General features: G+C 32.3%; 1 protein-coding gene across 3 annotated transcripts; it reads right to left on the bottom strand.

Annotated features, from left to right (window-relative positions):
* Nucleotides 1-5,436: 5,436 nt before the first annotated feature.
* Nucleotides 5,437-15,476, bottom strand: LOC127706809 (uncharacterized). 3 transcript variants are annotated; one of them, XR_007984580.1, is made up of 7 exons: nt 12,722-15,476; nt 11,955-12,168; nt 11,251-11,388; nt 10,889-10,951; nt 10,511-10,602; nt 10,004-10,093; nt 9,209-9,647 (listed from the first exon to the last, which is right to left on the bottom strand). XR_007984580.1 is itself a non-coding variant. In XM_052211495.1 (5 exons), exons 1-5 carry the CDS (start codon nt 9,091-9,093, stop codon nt 5,482-5,484), a joined length of 483 nt encoding a protein of 160 aa, XP_052067455.1. In that variant the 5' UTR covers nt 9,094-9,691; the 3' UTR covers nt 5,437-5,481. The 3 variants fall into 3 exon arrangements, 1 of the variants encoding a protein (XP_052067455.1); XM_052211495.1 differs by lacking the exons at nt 10,004-10,093; nt 10,511-10,602; nt 10,889-10,951; ... (1 more) ...; nt 11,955-12,168; nt 12,722-15,476 and adding exons at nt 5,437-5,612; nt 7,341-7,435; nt 7,781-7,845; nt 8,432-8,610 and having other exon boundaries at nt 9,081-9,691; XR_007984581.1 differs by lacking the exons at nt 9,209-9,647; nt 10,004-10,093; nt 10,511-10,602; ... (1 more) ...; nt 11,251-11,388; nt 11,955-12,168 and adding exons at nt 5,577-5,612; nt 7,341-7,435.
* Between the last annotated feature and the right edge of the window lie 3,231 nt (nt 15,477-18,707).

An 18,707-nucleotide genomic window follows, 5' to 3' on the forward strand; every position in this document is an offset into this window, starting at 1 on the left:
AAGCGACACAATCAATTAGAAAGACATATAGAGATCATTTTGGTTGTCATGCGATTCCCCCAAGATGATGATGATGATGATGATGATGATGATGATGCTGATGATGATGATGATGATGATGATGATGATGATGATGATGATGATGATGATGATGATGATGATGATGATGATGATGATGATGATGATGATGATGATGATGATGATGATGATGATGATGATGATGATGATGATGATGATGATGATGATGACGTATTCTCATCACTTGGCGTCCGTTGTCCGTTGTCTGTCGTCGTCCGTAGTCCGTTGTCCGTCATCGTCTGCTGTCCGTCTGTCGTCCGTTGTCGTCCGTCGTCGTACGTCTTCGTCTGTTAACTTTTACAAAAATCTTCTCCTCTGAAACTACTGGGCCAAAATTCACCAAACTTGGCCACAATTATCATTTAGGTATTTAGTTAAAAAAATGTGTCCGATGACCCCGCCTGCTGACCAAGATGGCCGACGTGACTAAAATTAGAACATAGGGGTAAAATGCAAGTTTTGTCTATTATTTTGAAAACCGTTATAAATAGAGAAAATCTTACAGAGCCAAAATGTTCAGAATGTTTAGGTCTACCAATTGTCTTTATACGCCAAAACTGTTAGACGACTTCTTACAGAAGTTATTGCCCTTAAATGACAAATTTTACCATTTTTCCCCCTTTTTTGTCTACTATCTTGAAAAGTATACTAGATAAAGTGAAACATTAAATTGCAAAAATGATTAACAAGCCAAGATTTACAAAAAAGTTCACAATGGTCGAAATCGTCATTCGGCTCCTTATCAAAGTTATTACCCTTTGATGACGATTGTTACCAATTTTTTGGCATTTTTGCCTTATATCTAAACAATTATAATAAATAGATATAAACTTAAATAAGCAAAAATGAGCAGCAAGACATGATCTACAATTAAGACACATGGAAAAACTTGTCAGAGCATTCCGTTTTGGAGGTATTGCACTTCTATAACATTTTCACCGTTTATTTTTGCGTTTTGCCTTATACATGTTATATGATATAAATGTATTAGATAAATAGACACTTTAAATCACAAAAAGGATCAGCAAGTCAAGATCTACTAACAAGTCAAACTTTACTGATATGGATTGGAGACTGTCACTCTTTAAAGGAGTGATTGCCCTTAAATGAGGATTTTTTTTTTACCCTCTTTTGTTTTTTGAGCAAAAAGTAAAGAAGATAGCTAGAAACTAAACAGACTAAATAATCAGCAATACAATACTTTTTTCATTAATTCTATTCTCATCTACAATGTTGGAGAGTGTCCTTTGTTGAATATGTACATAGACCAATGTGAGCGACACAGCGCTCTTTAGAGCTTCTAGTTGAGTTGTCATCGATTACAATGCATTCGAGTTTGCATATGCATGTAAAAGCAAAACTATAATTAATGGTATAATCTTAACATTTTCAAATATCTTCGCATCGAGTCCACGCAAAAATAATATACAAATAACAGCTTCTGATACAGGTAAATAATATGTTATAAATTTTTGAAAATGTCATGTGTCGTTAGGCAGATTTGTTTAAATATAAAAAGAAGATGTGGTATGATTGCAAATTAGACAACTCTCCATAGCAGACCAAATGACACAGAAATTAACAACTATAGGTCACCGTACGGCCTTCAATAACAAACAAAGCCCATACCGCATAGTCAGATATAAAAGACCCCGAAATGACTAATTATAATGTAAAACAATTCAAACGAAAAAACTTACGGCCTAATTAAAGTATACCGAATATCCATGCCCGTTATCTAGTAGTCTCGTTTCTATAACTAGACAACTGTGAATTTTATGGCCAAATACCTAGATTAAAAATTGAAACCAAGATAATTACAAATGTCAATTCCCGAATTCTAATGAAATTTGAAGTAGATGCTATTAAAAATCGCCATATATAACCATATAACTTGTATGTACAAGTAAAAACATAAAGAAGTAAAATACGTTAACATTTAATTACTTTTAGTGTCTACAGTCATAGTCAAAGAGTGTCCATCCTGTTCAGATGCGGCGATCTTATGTGATATGTTGTTTAGTTGTCACTTTAAGTGTCATATGAAAGGTTCGTTAATGGTACAAGAGAGATAATATATAATCGAGTGAAAACAATCTATCTCGATAAAATTAAATCCCGAATTCCTGCTGAAAAAATATGTTCGTTCCCGCATCACGATATGATAAAATCACGAATTCCCTACCATTGAAATGGCTATTCCGAATTCCCGAGAATCAAATAGCTTAATCCTGACGTCCCAAAAAAGGTCAACCAACCACTCTGATCAGAAACGAAATGGACTTAGGACAGTTGTTAAATGTTAAGACATTTAACTTTAAACACTTTCAGATACTTGGCCCTACATTTCATTCAAAATCAGAAATCATGCATCCTCAATGCTTCTACAGTTATGGATGTCTTTATAAAACAGACATTAAACTTTCTATTAAACCTGCCAAAAGAGATCAACGAACTGGTGTAAATTCTAGTCAAAAAGGTAATCCAAGAAATAGATGGTCGACCATACCAGAGTGGAAAAATTATTTTGAGCGTCATCATGCCAAGTCCCTCTGTTGACCTCGCATGAGGATGAACTATTTCTAGTGGGTATTTTTTGTTACCCGATTATTGTGAAAAAGTTCTCTTCAGCAGAGGTTACTGACTTTCAACATTTATTCAGGACACACGAAGATGCAAATACGAATGATCCTACGTTCAATGTTTGCTGACAAAGCGATCGGAAGGCGAAACAAGAAAGTCAAATAGTGATAAAATCTCAAGATACAGATGTCCTCATTATTAGTGTACATTTCTATCCGTCAAACGAATCAACTTGCAACATGTCCTGAGAGCTTCGCTTAAGACCAGTATTTGAAATTTTTCGCATAGTGCACAGTCACTACAACAGTCTCCTTTAGACGTTGGCTGTAAAGACCAAAATGGATTAAATCCCACCTTTTTTTAGGGACAAATGTCTGCTGATTACTTGCAATATTTACTTTGTACCTCTAAATCTGTCTTGCACTGAACTTTGTCTGAGTCAAGAACGCGAAGCGTGTTAAAACGATAAGCAGATGCTCAAACAATGACGAAGAGATTGAATTCTACCTTTGATTCTTGTTTAAAGTTGTCCAGTGTGAAGCAATATTTTTTCTGTTTATCTCATATTTGAAGAAGGCAAGAACTAATGTTTCTGACTCTTCAAACACAAGTTATATAAGGGTCTTGGCCAATTGCCAAATTACAATATTGGCAGATTAACATTTTAATCAATCAATTCGCTAAAGAATAATAAGACTATACATTTTTACCAGAATTATGCCACAAAAAGAATGTGTATGGCATACAACTCATTTTGTTTTACACTGAACCTACAGATAGGTTACAGCTTTTTTTTAAACCTTGCATTCGCCTTGGCAGAATGCAAAATGGAAAAACACGGTTTCCAGTATTTGAATTTTGTTTTTAAAGGAAAAAAATAACTCAAATATATTGAGAAACCGGTGTATTACAGTTTAAAAAAAATAATTCTCTCATACACTGTGGTGAAAAGTGACAAGAAATGTAACAGTTGCAATGGCAGTTGTTCAATTAGTTAAAATTGTCGTTTTGACACTCTTGGCTCAGAAAATCATAGAAAATTCCTTCTTTTTTTCCTCATGCGTCAATTTATGATATGTTTGAAGTTTGACCTTTTACCTTTGACCTCTCTTTTACATACATGTGACCACACTGTTCTTATTGCCCTTTTTCCATCGATATGCAATATAGTTGTGTGCTGCTCCAGTTCCTGGTTGCAGTATAGCAAACGAATAAGCTGTTAAAGTTTCGTTTACGTTAAGTGTAACATGTACAAGTTTCTAATGAACGTATAAAACTTAGTTTAGTTTAGTTACATACTGGATGTAAATGTCACATACACGTGTGGCTGTTGGAAGGTTTTACGTCCTTCTTTTGCTTATTATACGTTGCGGGTTTTGTTCATTGTTAAATATTGTACTGTTGCTCTTCATTGTTCACATTGTCCTTTGGTTAAAAGATAATTGTTATTGGCACACTACATCTCTTTATATCTTACTATTATAAAAAAATTCCGTTCGAATAGTTAGTTTAAACATATATTCAAGGAACCAACACATTAAGTTTCATTTTGAATCAAATTTTACATAGTAGCTTAAAAGTAAATGTTTTAATTAACAATGTTGGTATGTATATACTTATACTCGATATTACTCGACTGTAGTCTGAACCATACTTACCAGTCTGATCTTGTACTCGACCTTTACTCGACCAGTTCCTAACAACTTTATAGGTGACTGGACCATACTTGAACAAGTCTTAGCCATTTTCGACCAAGTCTGAACCATACTTGAAAGTTTTGTCAAAATTAAAGACATGACATACAAAAAGCACCTTGATAAAGTTTAAGAACCTCAGTACAGGTGTGTTTTACAGGTAAAAAGAACATCACATTTTTCTTTAAACTCGTGTATTATTTTTCTAATGAATTCAAGAGGCCTTGTGATTTAAATTTTACAGGATGTTTTTTTAATTTCAAAGGATTGTATTTAAAATTTATTACTCTCTGCCCAGGTGCAAGCAGGAGTTATCCCAGCAGGCACACAACGTTTATTCAACGTTGAAACAAGGTTGTTTCTCAACGTTGAAACAATGTCAAATTTATGTTTGATTTTGAAAATTGGAATTAACGTTGTCATTTCAACGTTGAAGTTTCAACATCCATTCAACGTTGACTCAAGGTTGAACAGGGGTTGAAAGTAGGTTGATAATTATAAACCTGCATACATAATTTTTTACCTGCTTTCCAAATTTGTGTTGCTTTTATTGGTGATAGACAGGCTATACAAGTTTTTAATGTCATTTGATCCAGATAAATACAATTAAGCTCCATCATTTCAGCAATTTCTATTTGCAGTTATTTGTGTTCTCATAAGCTCAATTGATAGATTACACTGGTCACATGAATAATTAGCTCTTCAGGAATTACTTTTTCATAAAACCGCATAATACATAATGAATCACTTTAATAAAGGCAATATATAGTCTCCTAAAATTTTCTTGATTCAAATGAAAGTATAAGTAAACAGAAATAAGGTCTCAATTAGTCCTAAAATGTCCTCATCTCACTCGTCAGACAATCATTAAACAAGAGAGTTCTGTTCTAACACCGAAAATAAGTGTAGATTATAAAAAGATCCCACAAGAGGAAAGGAAGATCCTAAAACATATAGAAACAAGAAACCCAAGATATCAACCATACCAAATATTGTAAATTAATAATAATATGTTCACCTATAGATATCCTATTTTACATGAATATAAATCAAATCACTGAAGAAAAACATGAACTCTAGCTATGTATGCAATGATAATTTTTAATTCATTTTTCTTTCAATAATCTCAATTGTTGTTATTTTTATCCTTTTTTCTGCCACCTCCTCCAGCTCTGTCTGGGGCAAACTTCAAATAGGCAGAGACTTTGTCTGCTATATCTTTTTCTGATACTTCCTGGTACTTCAGGAGAATGACCTCTGTAAAAAATAAAAATAATAAATACAAACTTTAGTTTGCTAAGATTTCCTTATTTCACCTTAAATTTGTTTCCAGATATCCTCATGAAATATATTTATATATATATATAGTAGCTTACAAAATCATTGAACAATAAACCCATAACTTCAACGCTCATTTAGAAATCATATGACTTGTATAAAAATTTATTGAATAATATGAGAATATTGGAAATACATGTAAATAAATTTTTATCATGGGTGGTTTTTGATATATATTGAAGAAACTTTTGTCCAAGATTTGAATAATTAAATTAGCTAATATAAGGTTTTTATTTTTTTTGTTAATAACCGAAAACATTCCAAATACTAACGAGAAAATTAAACTAGAGGCTCCAAAGAGCCTGTGTCGCTCACCTTGGTCTATGTGAATATTAAACAAAGGAGACTGATGGATTTATGACAAAATTGTGTTTTGGTGATGGGGATGTGTTTGAAGATCTTACTTTTCTAAACATTCTTGCTGCTTACAATTATCTCTATCTATAATAAACTTGGCCAAATAGCTTCAGTGGAAATGTAAGTGAAAATTTACAAATTTTAAGAAAATTGTTAAAAATTGACTAAAAAGGGCTATAACTCCTTAGGGGTCAATTGACCATTTTGGTCATGTTGACCTATTTGTAGATCTTAATTTGCTGAACATTTTTGCTGTTTACAGTTTATCTCTATCTATAATAATATTCAAAATAATAACCCAAAACAGCAAAATTTCCTTAAAATTATCAATTCAGGGGCAGCAACCTATGTTCTATTTTTAGCCATGGCGGCCATCTTGGTTGGTATGACGGGTCACTGGACACAATTTTTAAACTAGATACCCCAATGATGATTGTGGCTAAGTTTGGTTAAATTTGGCCCATTAGTTTCAGAGGAGAAGATTTTTCTAAAAGTTTACGGACGCCGGACGCCAAGTGATGAGAAAAGCTCACTTGGCCCTTTGGGCCAGGTGAGCTAAAAAAAGAATTATAAAATTATGAATGGATACTATCATTTATCATTGAACTATATATGTACTCGTGTACAAGTTTCCTTTTATTCAAAGAAGATTTGACGATATCATTGTGGTCTATAACAATGTAACCTAATATATATATATTGCCACCGAAAGCTTCATTTTTATAAAGCCCAGGTGGTAGTGTTGTCTAGTGCGCTGGTTACAGTGCAGGCGATTTGGTGTCATGATATCTCGGTAGCATGGGTTCCAATTCCAGTGTGGGAAGAACAAAAATGTTGCGAAAGCTTATTTACAGATCTAACATTGGTGGGTTGATGTTTAGACGAGTTGTATATATATAAAAATGTTTAGAATTCTGATGAGATTGTTGTAATATTGATGTGTTAGCATAGTATATGCATGGTGGGTATATCTAATCAGGGGCGGATCCAGCCATTTCAAAAAGGGGGGGTTCCTAACCCAGGACAAAGGGGGGGTTCCAACTACATGTCCCCATTCAAATACATTGATCGTCCAAAAAAAAGGGGGGTTCCAACCCCCGGAACCCCCCCTCTGGATCCGCGCCTGCTAATGTTACTTTTTTCTATTGTATGAATGTCTTAATTCAAATCAATTTACCTAGCTTATCTTAACATGCTAAATGAAAACAATAAAAAGATAAAAAAATATGGTTATAAAGCACTTTTGAAAAATATATTACACAACTGATGTATACAGGCAAAATAACCTACCTTTGATGATTTTATACACATTAGAGTTCCCAAAACTTAATTTTGATTTGGCACCACTCAAATTCATCTGTGACATCACTTTGTTCGACAAACATCTGTAAAATAGAGAATTCATGTTGATGGATAGCTGTTAATTCTACACTTACAATTAAAAAGCAGGACTAGCAACAAGATAAAGAGATAATATGTTATGCCATGTTCCCTTCTTACAAACTAATTCAAATTATTTAAATTTATATGCAACATCTTATAAGAACCTGAACCTTCAGCTATGTTTAATGAGCATGAACATGAACATGTTACAAATCCATTTGACCATAAAATTGATGCAGGTAAGATTAAGTAGCATTGTTGATCATTGCACAAATTAACAGTGTTAAATTGCTGTAGAAAAATATTTTGCTTAAAATAAAAGTAACGAAAAGAGATTCAAAATATACCTTGACATTGCCTTTTTAATGTGATCTCCATAATCAGAACCTCCAATTCTTTTGATCAAATGTTTCTACAATATAAAAATAAAACATTACTTTTTCCTATAATATACAATTTACATGTTTAGTTTAAATTCAATTACGAATTGAATGCTTCTTTTTGTAACTTTATTGGGGTTCAAAAGTGTTGACCAAAGTACATTTTGTATAAAGCCTGGAAGCGCTTCATTCTAAAAATGTGTGCACAATCAACGCTTTTACAACCCTATGAAGTTACAAAAAGAAGCATTCAATACTTATAATTACATTTTTTAGCTAGGATCATGAAAACACGATTTACATAAATTTTTTATTTAATTTACCTGTGCACTTTATTATGGGACCTCGTGTCATCATGAATGATAAGTTTTATTGAGTGATGCAATTGCTTAAGGAATAACACGTGATGTACAGTTAGCCAATCAGAATAACGTATTATAATGAAGCATTAATCTAATGTTGTGTATTATTGAATATCTTTCACTAGATTATCAATACGAGAGTACATTTCTAGAAATGACTAAAACATGAATAAATTAATTAATGAAATCAAATAAATGGTAGAGATGAAAAATGCCTGTATGTCGTCAGTCTACAAGACAATAAAATAATACTCACAACAACTGAATATTTCTTTTTGTCATTTAATAAATCTGTATCAAATGACTCAAACTCAATTGAACTTTCACAACACACAAGTTCATCACTATCGTCTTCAATTTCAATAGTGGGCTTGACACCATGTTTTAAAAGGTCTCTTGTCTCAGTGAGTAAGTATATTACCCTCTTCTGATATTCTGTAATGAAAGTAAACACACATGTACATGTATAAATCAAATATTGTTGACCCTTCATTTTGAGAAACAAATTATATGTTTATCAAAAAACAATTACACCATATCATGCATATTGGTCATATTTTGAATATGAAAATAAAGTTCATCAATTCATATTCTACCAAATCTAATGAATCTTGAATATAAAAAAGAAGATGTGGTATGATAGCCAATGAGACAACTATCCACAAAAAACCAACATGACACAAACATTAACAACTTGAAGATTTCTCATATAATATGTACAAATATTTCAGTCTTTTTATTTTTTATTTATAAAAACATGCGCAAGAGAACTTTTTCATGTGCAACTCTTTTTAATACATCAGATCCAATTCCAATAGCATTCATTAAACTAAATGTATAACTTAAGCATTTACAATATTATCCCATCTATACATATTGATTAGTTTTCATATACATGTACTTACTTCCATTCTCCATGGGAAATGAATCCCTATGTCTCACAGGTCTGGGACTTGCAGATTTTGATCTAGATGACCTCCTCAAGTTCTTGGTACGACTGGATTTGTATTTGATTGGTGAAATTGATCTTGAAGGAAGTCTTCTAGATGAAGATGGAACGGCCCTGTAGGGTGGAAATCTAGACCTCTCCCTACGATGACTTCTTGATCTCCTTGAAGATCATTTACTCCTTCTTGAAGATATAGACCTTCTTGATGATCGGGACCGTCTTGATGATCTGGACCGTCTTGATGATCGGGACCGCCTTGAAGATCGTGACCGTCTGGATGATCGGGACCGTCTTGATGATTGGGACTGTCTTGATGATTGGGACTGTCTTGATGATCTGGATTTGCCTGAACGGCATGAAGACGTTGGGGTATTGTTTGTATTGCCAGGCTCAATAGATGATTTTGATCTTGATCTGCCAGAAGTCTTATTACATTTGGATGAAGATGAAGTCCTTTGAGAACTTGACAAGACTTTGGAACCACTTCTTAATATCGACTCATCATCACTGGAGACTTCTTTTCCTATGAAAAAAATGTTATATAAAATATCCTGATAAATCTGGTTAAAAATATATAAATTTTCCAGGGTGAACCCTTTTTTGTTCAATATATAGGGATGAATAATATTTTTAAGTCCAGTTGCAAGTAAAAACACAAATTCAGGACTCACATAATAATACGACATGAATATTGACCCTGTGATATTATTCTGAGTCAGAGCAGACCTTGTATAGCCTGATTTGTTATAGTTGCGAACTTGTTAAATAAACGCTATGAAAATAAAATTTGCAGCATGTGGATTGAGTTCATGACACTCACTGCCTGTAATTTTCAAACTTTGAATCAGTTTGATAAAAAACTTTGTGTTTATATATTACCTTGATTTCTCTCAGGAGTACTGGATGGTTGTGATGGTGGTGGTGTTGGACCTCTTGGCGAGCTTTCAGTTGTGTCTGCCATGTCATTATCTACAAAACAGAAGATAACATGAGAAAATATGACAAAGGAGACATAATGGCCTGATATAATTATCTCATTCTCATGATCAATTAATCAAGAAAAAAAGTCAAAATTCTAATCTAGCATCAATATTTATTATTAAACAGTGATCTCTATAAATAAACATTTGGTAACCTTCTGCTGTTGTCTGTTATATAGTCAGGTTGTTGTCTCTTTGACACATTCCCCATTTCCATATTCAACTTTATTTACAGTCATGGTTGTCTAACAAATAAATTATCTCTCCTTTTGTGTAAAACATTTAACAGGTTGATGTTCCCATAGAGTTCCCAAACTAAAACTTGAATCTCATACAGAACAGACATATAGATAAAAAAAAATGTTAAAATAATCTGTCTTTACCATAAAAAAATGCACTTATTTACCTTGATTTCTATCCTTTATATTGGATGGAGGTGTTGGTGGTATGGAAGCTTTGGTATTTGTACCTCTTTGATATTTGGTGGGTGGTCATTCACTACAATGAAAAAGGATCAAATAAAAACATCATTTCAGTAAATGATCTTAACATAATACGTAATTCACTGCAGAAAAATGCTCAATAATAATAAACAACTATATCAAACAAAACCTTATAAATCTAACTATTTATGTACATTTACACGCCAATTTTTTTTTAGCATTTATTTATATAATACAAAATCTTTTCTTCAATCATATGATTTATACTCAACTTTTTATCTAATTATTAAAATTCTCAAATTAAATATAGACAGCTGGGTTAAGAAAATTTCATAAATTACCTTTCTTTTTTCCTTTACATCTTGGATTCTTCTGACTCTGTGCCACAGCTGGTTGGTCATTATCTACATTGAAAGATAATATGTAGTTCATTTAAATTAAGTCCTTGTTTACATAAATCAACTTTAACCTATTATTAAGGTCAATTATTTACATGTATATTGAGCTACATGTACAGAGCTATACTAACCTCGGGACAAAAATATAAAATTTAGACACTGATATATTTTTCTTTTTATACATTTAAAAGTGAAGACACATATCAGACATACAAAGCTGTAGATAGACCAGTTATATATTATATACTGTTAGCAAAAAAAGACAAATTTTGCTTAATTATGCACCATAGAGTTGTATTACATACCAACAAAATAATCAGCATACACTTTTTTTTTGGACACTCTTTTTGAAACCTCCTGAGTATCATCATCATCATTTTCATCGTCAACAGACATTTCTGCAGTTGTTGTGTCATCATATAGGTCACACTCTCTTCTGCTATCTACAAAGCACAAAAAAATCATATAAAAAACAAGATTTGAAACTACAATTTCATACAATAGACTTCAGGACCTGGAAGTTGGGTTGTAAATTATTGATAAAAATCTAAATTTTAACCTATGAAAATCTAAATTTAACCTATGAAAACAATATCACATAAAAAAATAAGGTATTTATCTAGTTTTACTGTAGTTTAGAGTGTTGAAACATATACATGCAAATGTTTGCACCTGTCCTAAGTCAGGAATCTGATGTAAAGTAGTTGACGTTTGCTTATGTAATATATACGTGTTTCTCGGTTTTTTATATAGATTAGACCGTTGGTTTTCCCGTTTGAATGGTTTTACACTAGTAATTTTGGGGCCCTTTATAGCTTGTTGTTCGGTGTGAGCCAAGGCTCCGTGTTGAAGGCTGTACATTGACCTATAATGGTTTACCTTTTTTTTAAATTGTTATTTGGATGGAGAGTTGTCTCATTGGCACTCACACCACATCTTCCTTTATCTATGTATAAATAACTCGAACTGAAGAAATGATCATGCTATAATAAATTCTAATGAATCTAACCAGATCTATGTTTGATCTTTTTCAGCTTGAATTTTTCCCACCGATCATCTGGTTGGCGTCCTTCTTGCACCACTTTTGATATATTTTTGGACCATGATGGCCACATTACAAAATTTAATCCATCTGTCCAAATCATAGGAATTACACCTTCTTCTTCATGATCTTCTTCTATCCATACTGCCCTACACCACTTTTTCCTTATGTTGACTGTTTCCTGTAATAAAATTAAGTCATCAAAACAACGTCAAAAACACACTTGAATAATGAAGAGCAACCTGAAGAAAAACCTCTGGATTTTCAATGTACATATAAATGAAATTCATTGAGTCTGTTAAAATTTATGTGTAGTATATACTGATATATTAAAACATGTATAAAAAAATGTATCATTTCTATGATTTTTTTAAAATTCAAAACTGAATAAAATATGTTTAATTTTTTTTATTATAATGTTCTTAATAATACAGGTCATTTGTTTGATCTTTATGATCTTGACTCAAATTCATGTGTAAAGTGTTGCAATACTTTTTCTCAAATGCTGACAAGTATTTTGGACCTGAGGTCCAATTTTCTCTTGGTATCGTTGATCACTTTACAATGTACATGTACTGAACATCATACATTAGTCATTACCAATAAATACATGCGATTCTGTATGTTAAAGTGAGATCTAACATTTTTAGCTGTTGCAATCAAAAACTATAAGGAATCAACATGATCAATACATTCATGAGTGAACATGCAGTGATGCATTAAAAGACACTTACCCAAGCTGACAATTACAGTTCAGCATGTTCTAGAAGTGTTTAGAAACGTTCCATGCTGTGCAGCATCGGAATTAGAAGATAACCTCTGTCAAAAGGTAGACAAACAACCTTTCTCTGGAAATCGTTACGGTCCAATAAAATCCTCTGTGAACCTCTTCTTATATCTTTCAGCACTAAAATGTCCAATATCTTAGAGTCACATGGTTTAGAAAAAAAGCTTTCTAAATAATGTCGTCCAAAAACATCACACACAAATTTGTCATTTCGTTTCTCCTTTATGAAGGCAAACTTATTGTTTTTCAATAAAAAACAACTGTCCTTCTTTCTTGTTGATACATATATATGGATTTTTTGTGGTATTTGTCTACACTTTGCTTTTTCCAATTCATGTAATCGTTTTGCTACTTGAGCAATTGGATTTTGAGCTTTCTTTACCTTCTTTTTTAGTTTTTGCAAATGGTTTTCAAATGGAAAAGCACATAAATCATTCATTGATTTGTTGTAGTTCATTATGTCATCAGCCAAATGTATTAACGAGTGGACATTGTAAGACACAAATGTCTCTCCATAAATTAAATGACAGTTTCGCACAAAATATACAAGTAGTTCTCTTGCATATTCAACTAGTGAATTTCTACGCTCATCGTTAGATTCCAAGAGGATTGAAACAGCAACTGTCAACGACAGGAAATGGTCATACAGTTGGTTTGAGACAAGTGAGCGCAAAACTATTGGGCCTGTATACAATAAAAATTGCCTGAACTCGGTAGCCTTCCATCTATCTAAATAATACAAAGAGCGTGGTTGTCTTGCAAATTCTCTGGGCATTTTCCCATTTAAAGACATTAGACGATCAGATAAAACTTGAATCTGCTGGTGAGAAAGTCTACACTCTCTTGGACCTTGTTTAATAAATTGTAAAATTCGCTTAACCACTCCTAAGCAAACTAAATGCATGTAGTCCAGTGGAAAATTTTTAATACAAGATATACCTGCATGCACTAATGGTGATAATCCAACTTGATGATTATTGTATTCAAAGTTATTGAAATATGCTTCAGAACGCAAAGGAGGTAAATCATCACCAATGTTAAACACTACTCGACCCTTCCATGTGCCTTTTATCACACATCTTTCACAGCTGTAATAAGCATTGTGTCCTTTAATGCATTTCAAGAAAGCTCTTGCTGGCGCATCACAAATCATAGCTTCTAAAACTATATTAAAATCAGTTTCATTAAACCTTAATCCATTTTGTTTAAGTGCACAAAGTTCATGCAAAAAATCATCAAGGTATTCATTTACTGTACTAGGCTTTGCATTTCCACAAAAAAAGAGCAACAACAAAAGGCTCAAAATTCTTAATACTACAAAGAATAGGCCACATTTGCACTCCAGAAGATTTAAAGAGTGGGACACCATCTATATTGAATGTTAATGCTAACTTTCTACATTTGCTTTTCTCAAAATATTCTTGTTGAGTGGCAAGTACTTTAAGCAGTCCACTTCCTATACCTAGATACAAATAATCACCTCCACATTTCTGTATGGACGCGATTGATCTTGGAGTCTTCAATAAGGTCCTTGCATCACACGGAACGCGTAGACCTTGCTTTCTTAAAATAGAGAGCAAATCATTTAAACCAGAACGTGTACAGTTGTTTTTGGTAGCCCATTCTGACAGATCTTGAACCAAATCTGGAACATCTGCCTTTTCACTTTCATCAGTGTCATATTCTGATTCTGTAGAACTTAATTCTTCGTTACTACTTGTATAAACAGGTACAAATGAGTGATCAAGGGAATCACTACTATCATTACCATCGCAAAAATGTTTATCAGATGCAGAATTATTTCTATCAGTTCTTGATCTATCTACAGCATTTTGATTTTGTTCATTGTTCTCACTTTCACTGGACTGAGCAAGAAGGTCAGCCTCTGTATGATATTTTCTCCAGTTTTTTAAGTAAGACATGCCAACTGTTAAAATAAAACATGCTTTGTATTAGTAAAGTTAGTAACACACATTGTCAACAAACTTTGAAATGTACAAATTACAACCTACCTAGACTTATTTATGTCCAAATTAAACCACAGCATTTCAATTATGACTTATGACTTAAAAACAATAATATTTATCAGGACATTCATCTGACAATAAAATAAGTACACATACATAATCTAGTTTGGAAGAAATTCCAGTTTTATGTTTCCTGCACACTCAAAAAGTTAATGCTTTTCTGTAATATTTTTTTGACCATAGTGTTTTCTCAGAATCAGAGGTGTATCACATGCTGGTGTGTTTATCCCTCTTGACAGTCTTGCTTTCCATACATTTAAGGCCATTGAAAAAATAAATGTTGGTTTCCCCCAAACATTTAAAAATTATCAGTAACGGCAGGCAGGAACAGTTTTCTATTGTATTCAATTTCTTTGTAAAAAATCAGTTTGTTTACAGAGAATGTTTTTGTTGACACATTCTAAATCTTTGAATAATCTATGAGAAACCTACTTGGGTACAAACGAACGTACACACGGACAAGAGTAAAACTTAATGCACCTCTGCTACAGTGGAGGCATAAATATGATCAGGTGTTTTGGGTATTGTATTAATTGAAACCAATTGAAGAAAAATACTCTTTGATCCCCATGACATGACGAGAGGCTTGCATAGATTAAAACATTGACCTACAATGTACATGTAAGAGAATGTGTTTCATTGGCAAAACCAAGGTCAAGTCAACACATATGTGTCCCTCAGGCACACGATTGTTAAACATGCATCATGCAATTACTCAAACTAATATTATCATGTGGCGTGACAACCAAAACTTGTGTGGCCAGATTGTATTTATTCCTGTCAATACATGTATATAAATATCTTTTTTTCGTTCTTCAAGTAGAACTCTGTATATTAGTGTACATGACGCAGAGCATCACAAACAGACAGGAGGCATATTTCGTCTGTCTTAAATTAAAAGTTTACAGAAAACTGAATGGTTTGGAATTTGACAATTTTTTGAGAAATTTTATGCAAATTTACTAGACTAAATTTAGCATACAGTACCGCCCTCCCCCTTTTTTCATTTACATGTACATCTTCTTTGTCTAAATGATGACAATCATCGTTTTAATCTTATTTCTTGAACAAACTTTTCTACATAAGTGAACAGATTACATACACGCTCTAACATTGGTCTTCAAAAGTAAAATTCAGAGGGTTCAATCCCTTCCTTACGTGTGAAGATAATAAACATTTGTTGACATCATTTTCACTGATTGTGCAATATTGATATAATTCAGTATTTGAAATAGCCGTAATGGCCTCATAAAAACAATCACTTACCATTTATATATCGATATATACTAAATAAATAGTTTTTCTTCGTTCCTAGCTCTTTTGAAATATTCGTATACAATAGCAAAAAGGCCGCGTGGTTGTTTTGCGCATGCGTAAAGTGTTCAAACTTCCTGTTATGCATTAATCCCGCGAAATATGAATATATAGCTACTATAGACAAACTGAGATTTCGTTATTTTGTTATTAAATCCGGAGATGATATAATTTTCATTATCATAATGACAAAGTTAAATTGCCATGTATATCAGTGTGATTAAATTTATTCAAAAAATTTACACGAATTAATTTTAACTATATTAATTTTTAATTTGATTTCAAAACGGGAAAAATGAACAGACCATTTTTTTCATCTTTTAGTTTTTGCCAATAATTTTTTTTTATCAATTTTTTTAATTTCTTTAATTTTTAATTACTGTTTAGGAATACATATATATAGTTATTTTCAAAATTCCTTACAACGTTAATTCAACGTTGAAATTTAAACGTTGAAATACTTAACGTTGAATAAACGTTGGATATATGTTTATAATTAAACGTTGAAAATTTAACGTTGTTTCAACGTTGAATAAACGTATGCTACCATTTCAACCTGATTTCAACGTTTAATCAACGTTGAGTGCCTGCTGGGATTACTTTATAGTTTGCCATTGAGCCGAAGAACAATTTCAATAATTTATTTAATTTTTTATTCCTTATATATGAATATTCCAAATTAGAATAAGATTAGATATAATTTTGATACAAGGTTAAACAATTTCAGTGATTTTGTTGACTATAATTATGTCAGTTAAAACGATAAATACATATCTTTTGTATGTAACCACGAAACCTATGAAGTTTTAATTTAAGAATTTAGGTGAACTAATTTTTGTTAAAATGAACTACCTACAAGGCAAACAAGAAGCACCTTGATAAGGTTTTATTACCCTCAGAACAGGTGTTTTTTTTCAGGTAAAAGAAAATCTGTTTTTTACCAAGACTCAGACTTTAAAATTAAATAATTTGCCTATCTCGATTTGATAGATCTGATAATCATGTAAGAATAAAATATCTGTAAATATATCTTTACTTTATTTAGGCTGTTGATATTTCAGTTAAAAAGATAGTTATATAAACAGTTAAAATAAAAAAAAAATAAGGTTATTTGGTCAAGTATGTTTCAAACTGGTCGAGTATTGTTCAGACTTTGGTCGAGTTTGGTTCAGACCTTTGGTCGAGTATGGTTCAGACTGCAAAAATAGGTAGAGAACTAGTCGAGTATTGGTGGAGTACAGATCGAGAATGGGGTGAGACTGTTCGAGTAATAATTCAGACTTTTTGAATGACAAAGATAAAGGGTCAAGTACAATTCAGTACAGTTGAGTATGGTTAAGATTGAGGTTGAGTAAAATCAAGTACAATTCAGACCAATTCAGACTGGTCGAGTAAAAATCAGTACAGTCGAGTACAGATATAGACCATTTCAGATTTGTACTGGTTTGTAGTGATAATGACGCACAACTTTAACAAAAGGCTTTGAAAACGAATAGTTGTATGCATTTTATAGAGCACTTAAAGGTTAAAGTGGTTCGAATGATCGTCTTTTTATTTGTTAAAAATACTTAGCAATATAAATTGAAATGCATTATTGACGGTTTATGAATGATTTGATTATTGTTCTATATATAAAAAAACAATAAAGAAGGATAAAAGAAAATTTGGGATAGATGTCAATGAGACAACAACCAAAGGACACACGTACGCAAAAACCCAACATCGTTTAAAAGATTATTAATTCAAAAACTTCCTGTATAATACACCTGTAAATTTTAGTTGAAACAGAATATCCTGCAACAGTGTCATTATGAGACCAATGTTTTGAGAGAGTGGCGTAGCTACTGTCAACGCAATGATGCACTTGTGTGCTAAATAAGGTAAAATTAATAACAGGAAAAACTGAAACAGTAACGAAGAAAGGGTGGGACATGAAGACGGAAAGTGCATGAAAGCGAAAGAGTTTAGAGAAAAAACAGGAGGACATTACAAATACAGTTAACTTTTCTGCGTTTTTACTGTCCGTTTTTTTTAACATGTATCGAATTGTAAATTAAAACTTTTATACAGATTGGTTGATTGATTGATATTAATTTGACGCCGGTGGCTTAAATGTATATCCAGGACAAAAACAAAATTTAAGAACTTATCAAAACAGTAGGTTTTTCAAAACTGGTGTGCCTCGACCAATGACGGGAAATTTGCCCTGCCACTTGAAAAAGAGGGTAAAATTGAAATGGGAAGGCAATCAGTCTAAAGTATCAATTGCAACAGGTAACAACACTCAAAGAGTTGTTGCAAATTATCTATCTTCAATCATACAGATATGTGTCGCTTAGTCGAAATAAAAATAATCCATATATTTCTCAGTAGTTCCTTTTTCAAGCGATTGTTTAAAGAGGACCACACCTGAAAGCCGGGTCATTGATTATGCATATCAATACAAGAAAAAATAGGATATACTTCATTCAGACATCAGTCCAATCATAGCACAATATCAAAACAACACTATACCGTCTTAGATAAGTACATATGCAATCTGTGAAGCACTTTATTGTTTCAAATCTAGTGAAGGAATGACTGTAATATTTT

This window comes from Mytilus californianus, unplaced genomic scaffold, assembly GCF_021869535.1.
Source record: "Mytilus californianus isolate M0D057914Y unplaced genomic scaffold, xbMytCali1.0.p SCAF_6, whole genome shotgun sequence".
Lineage (NCBI taxonomy): Eukaryota > Metazoa > Mollusca > Bivalvia > Mytilida > Mytilidae > Mytilus > Mytilus californianus.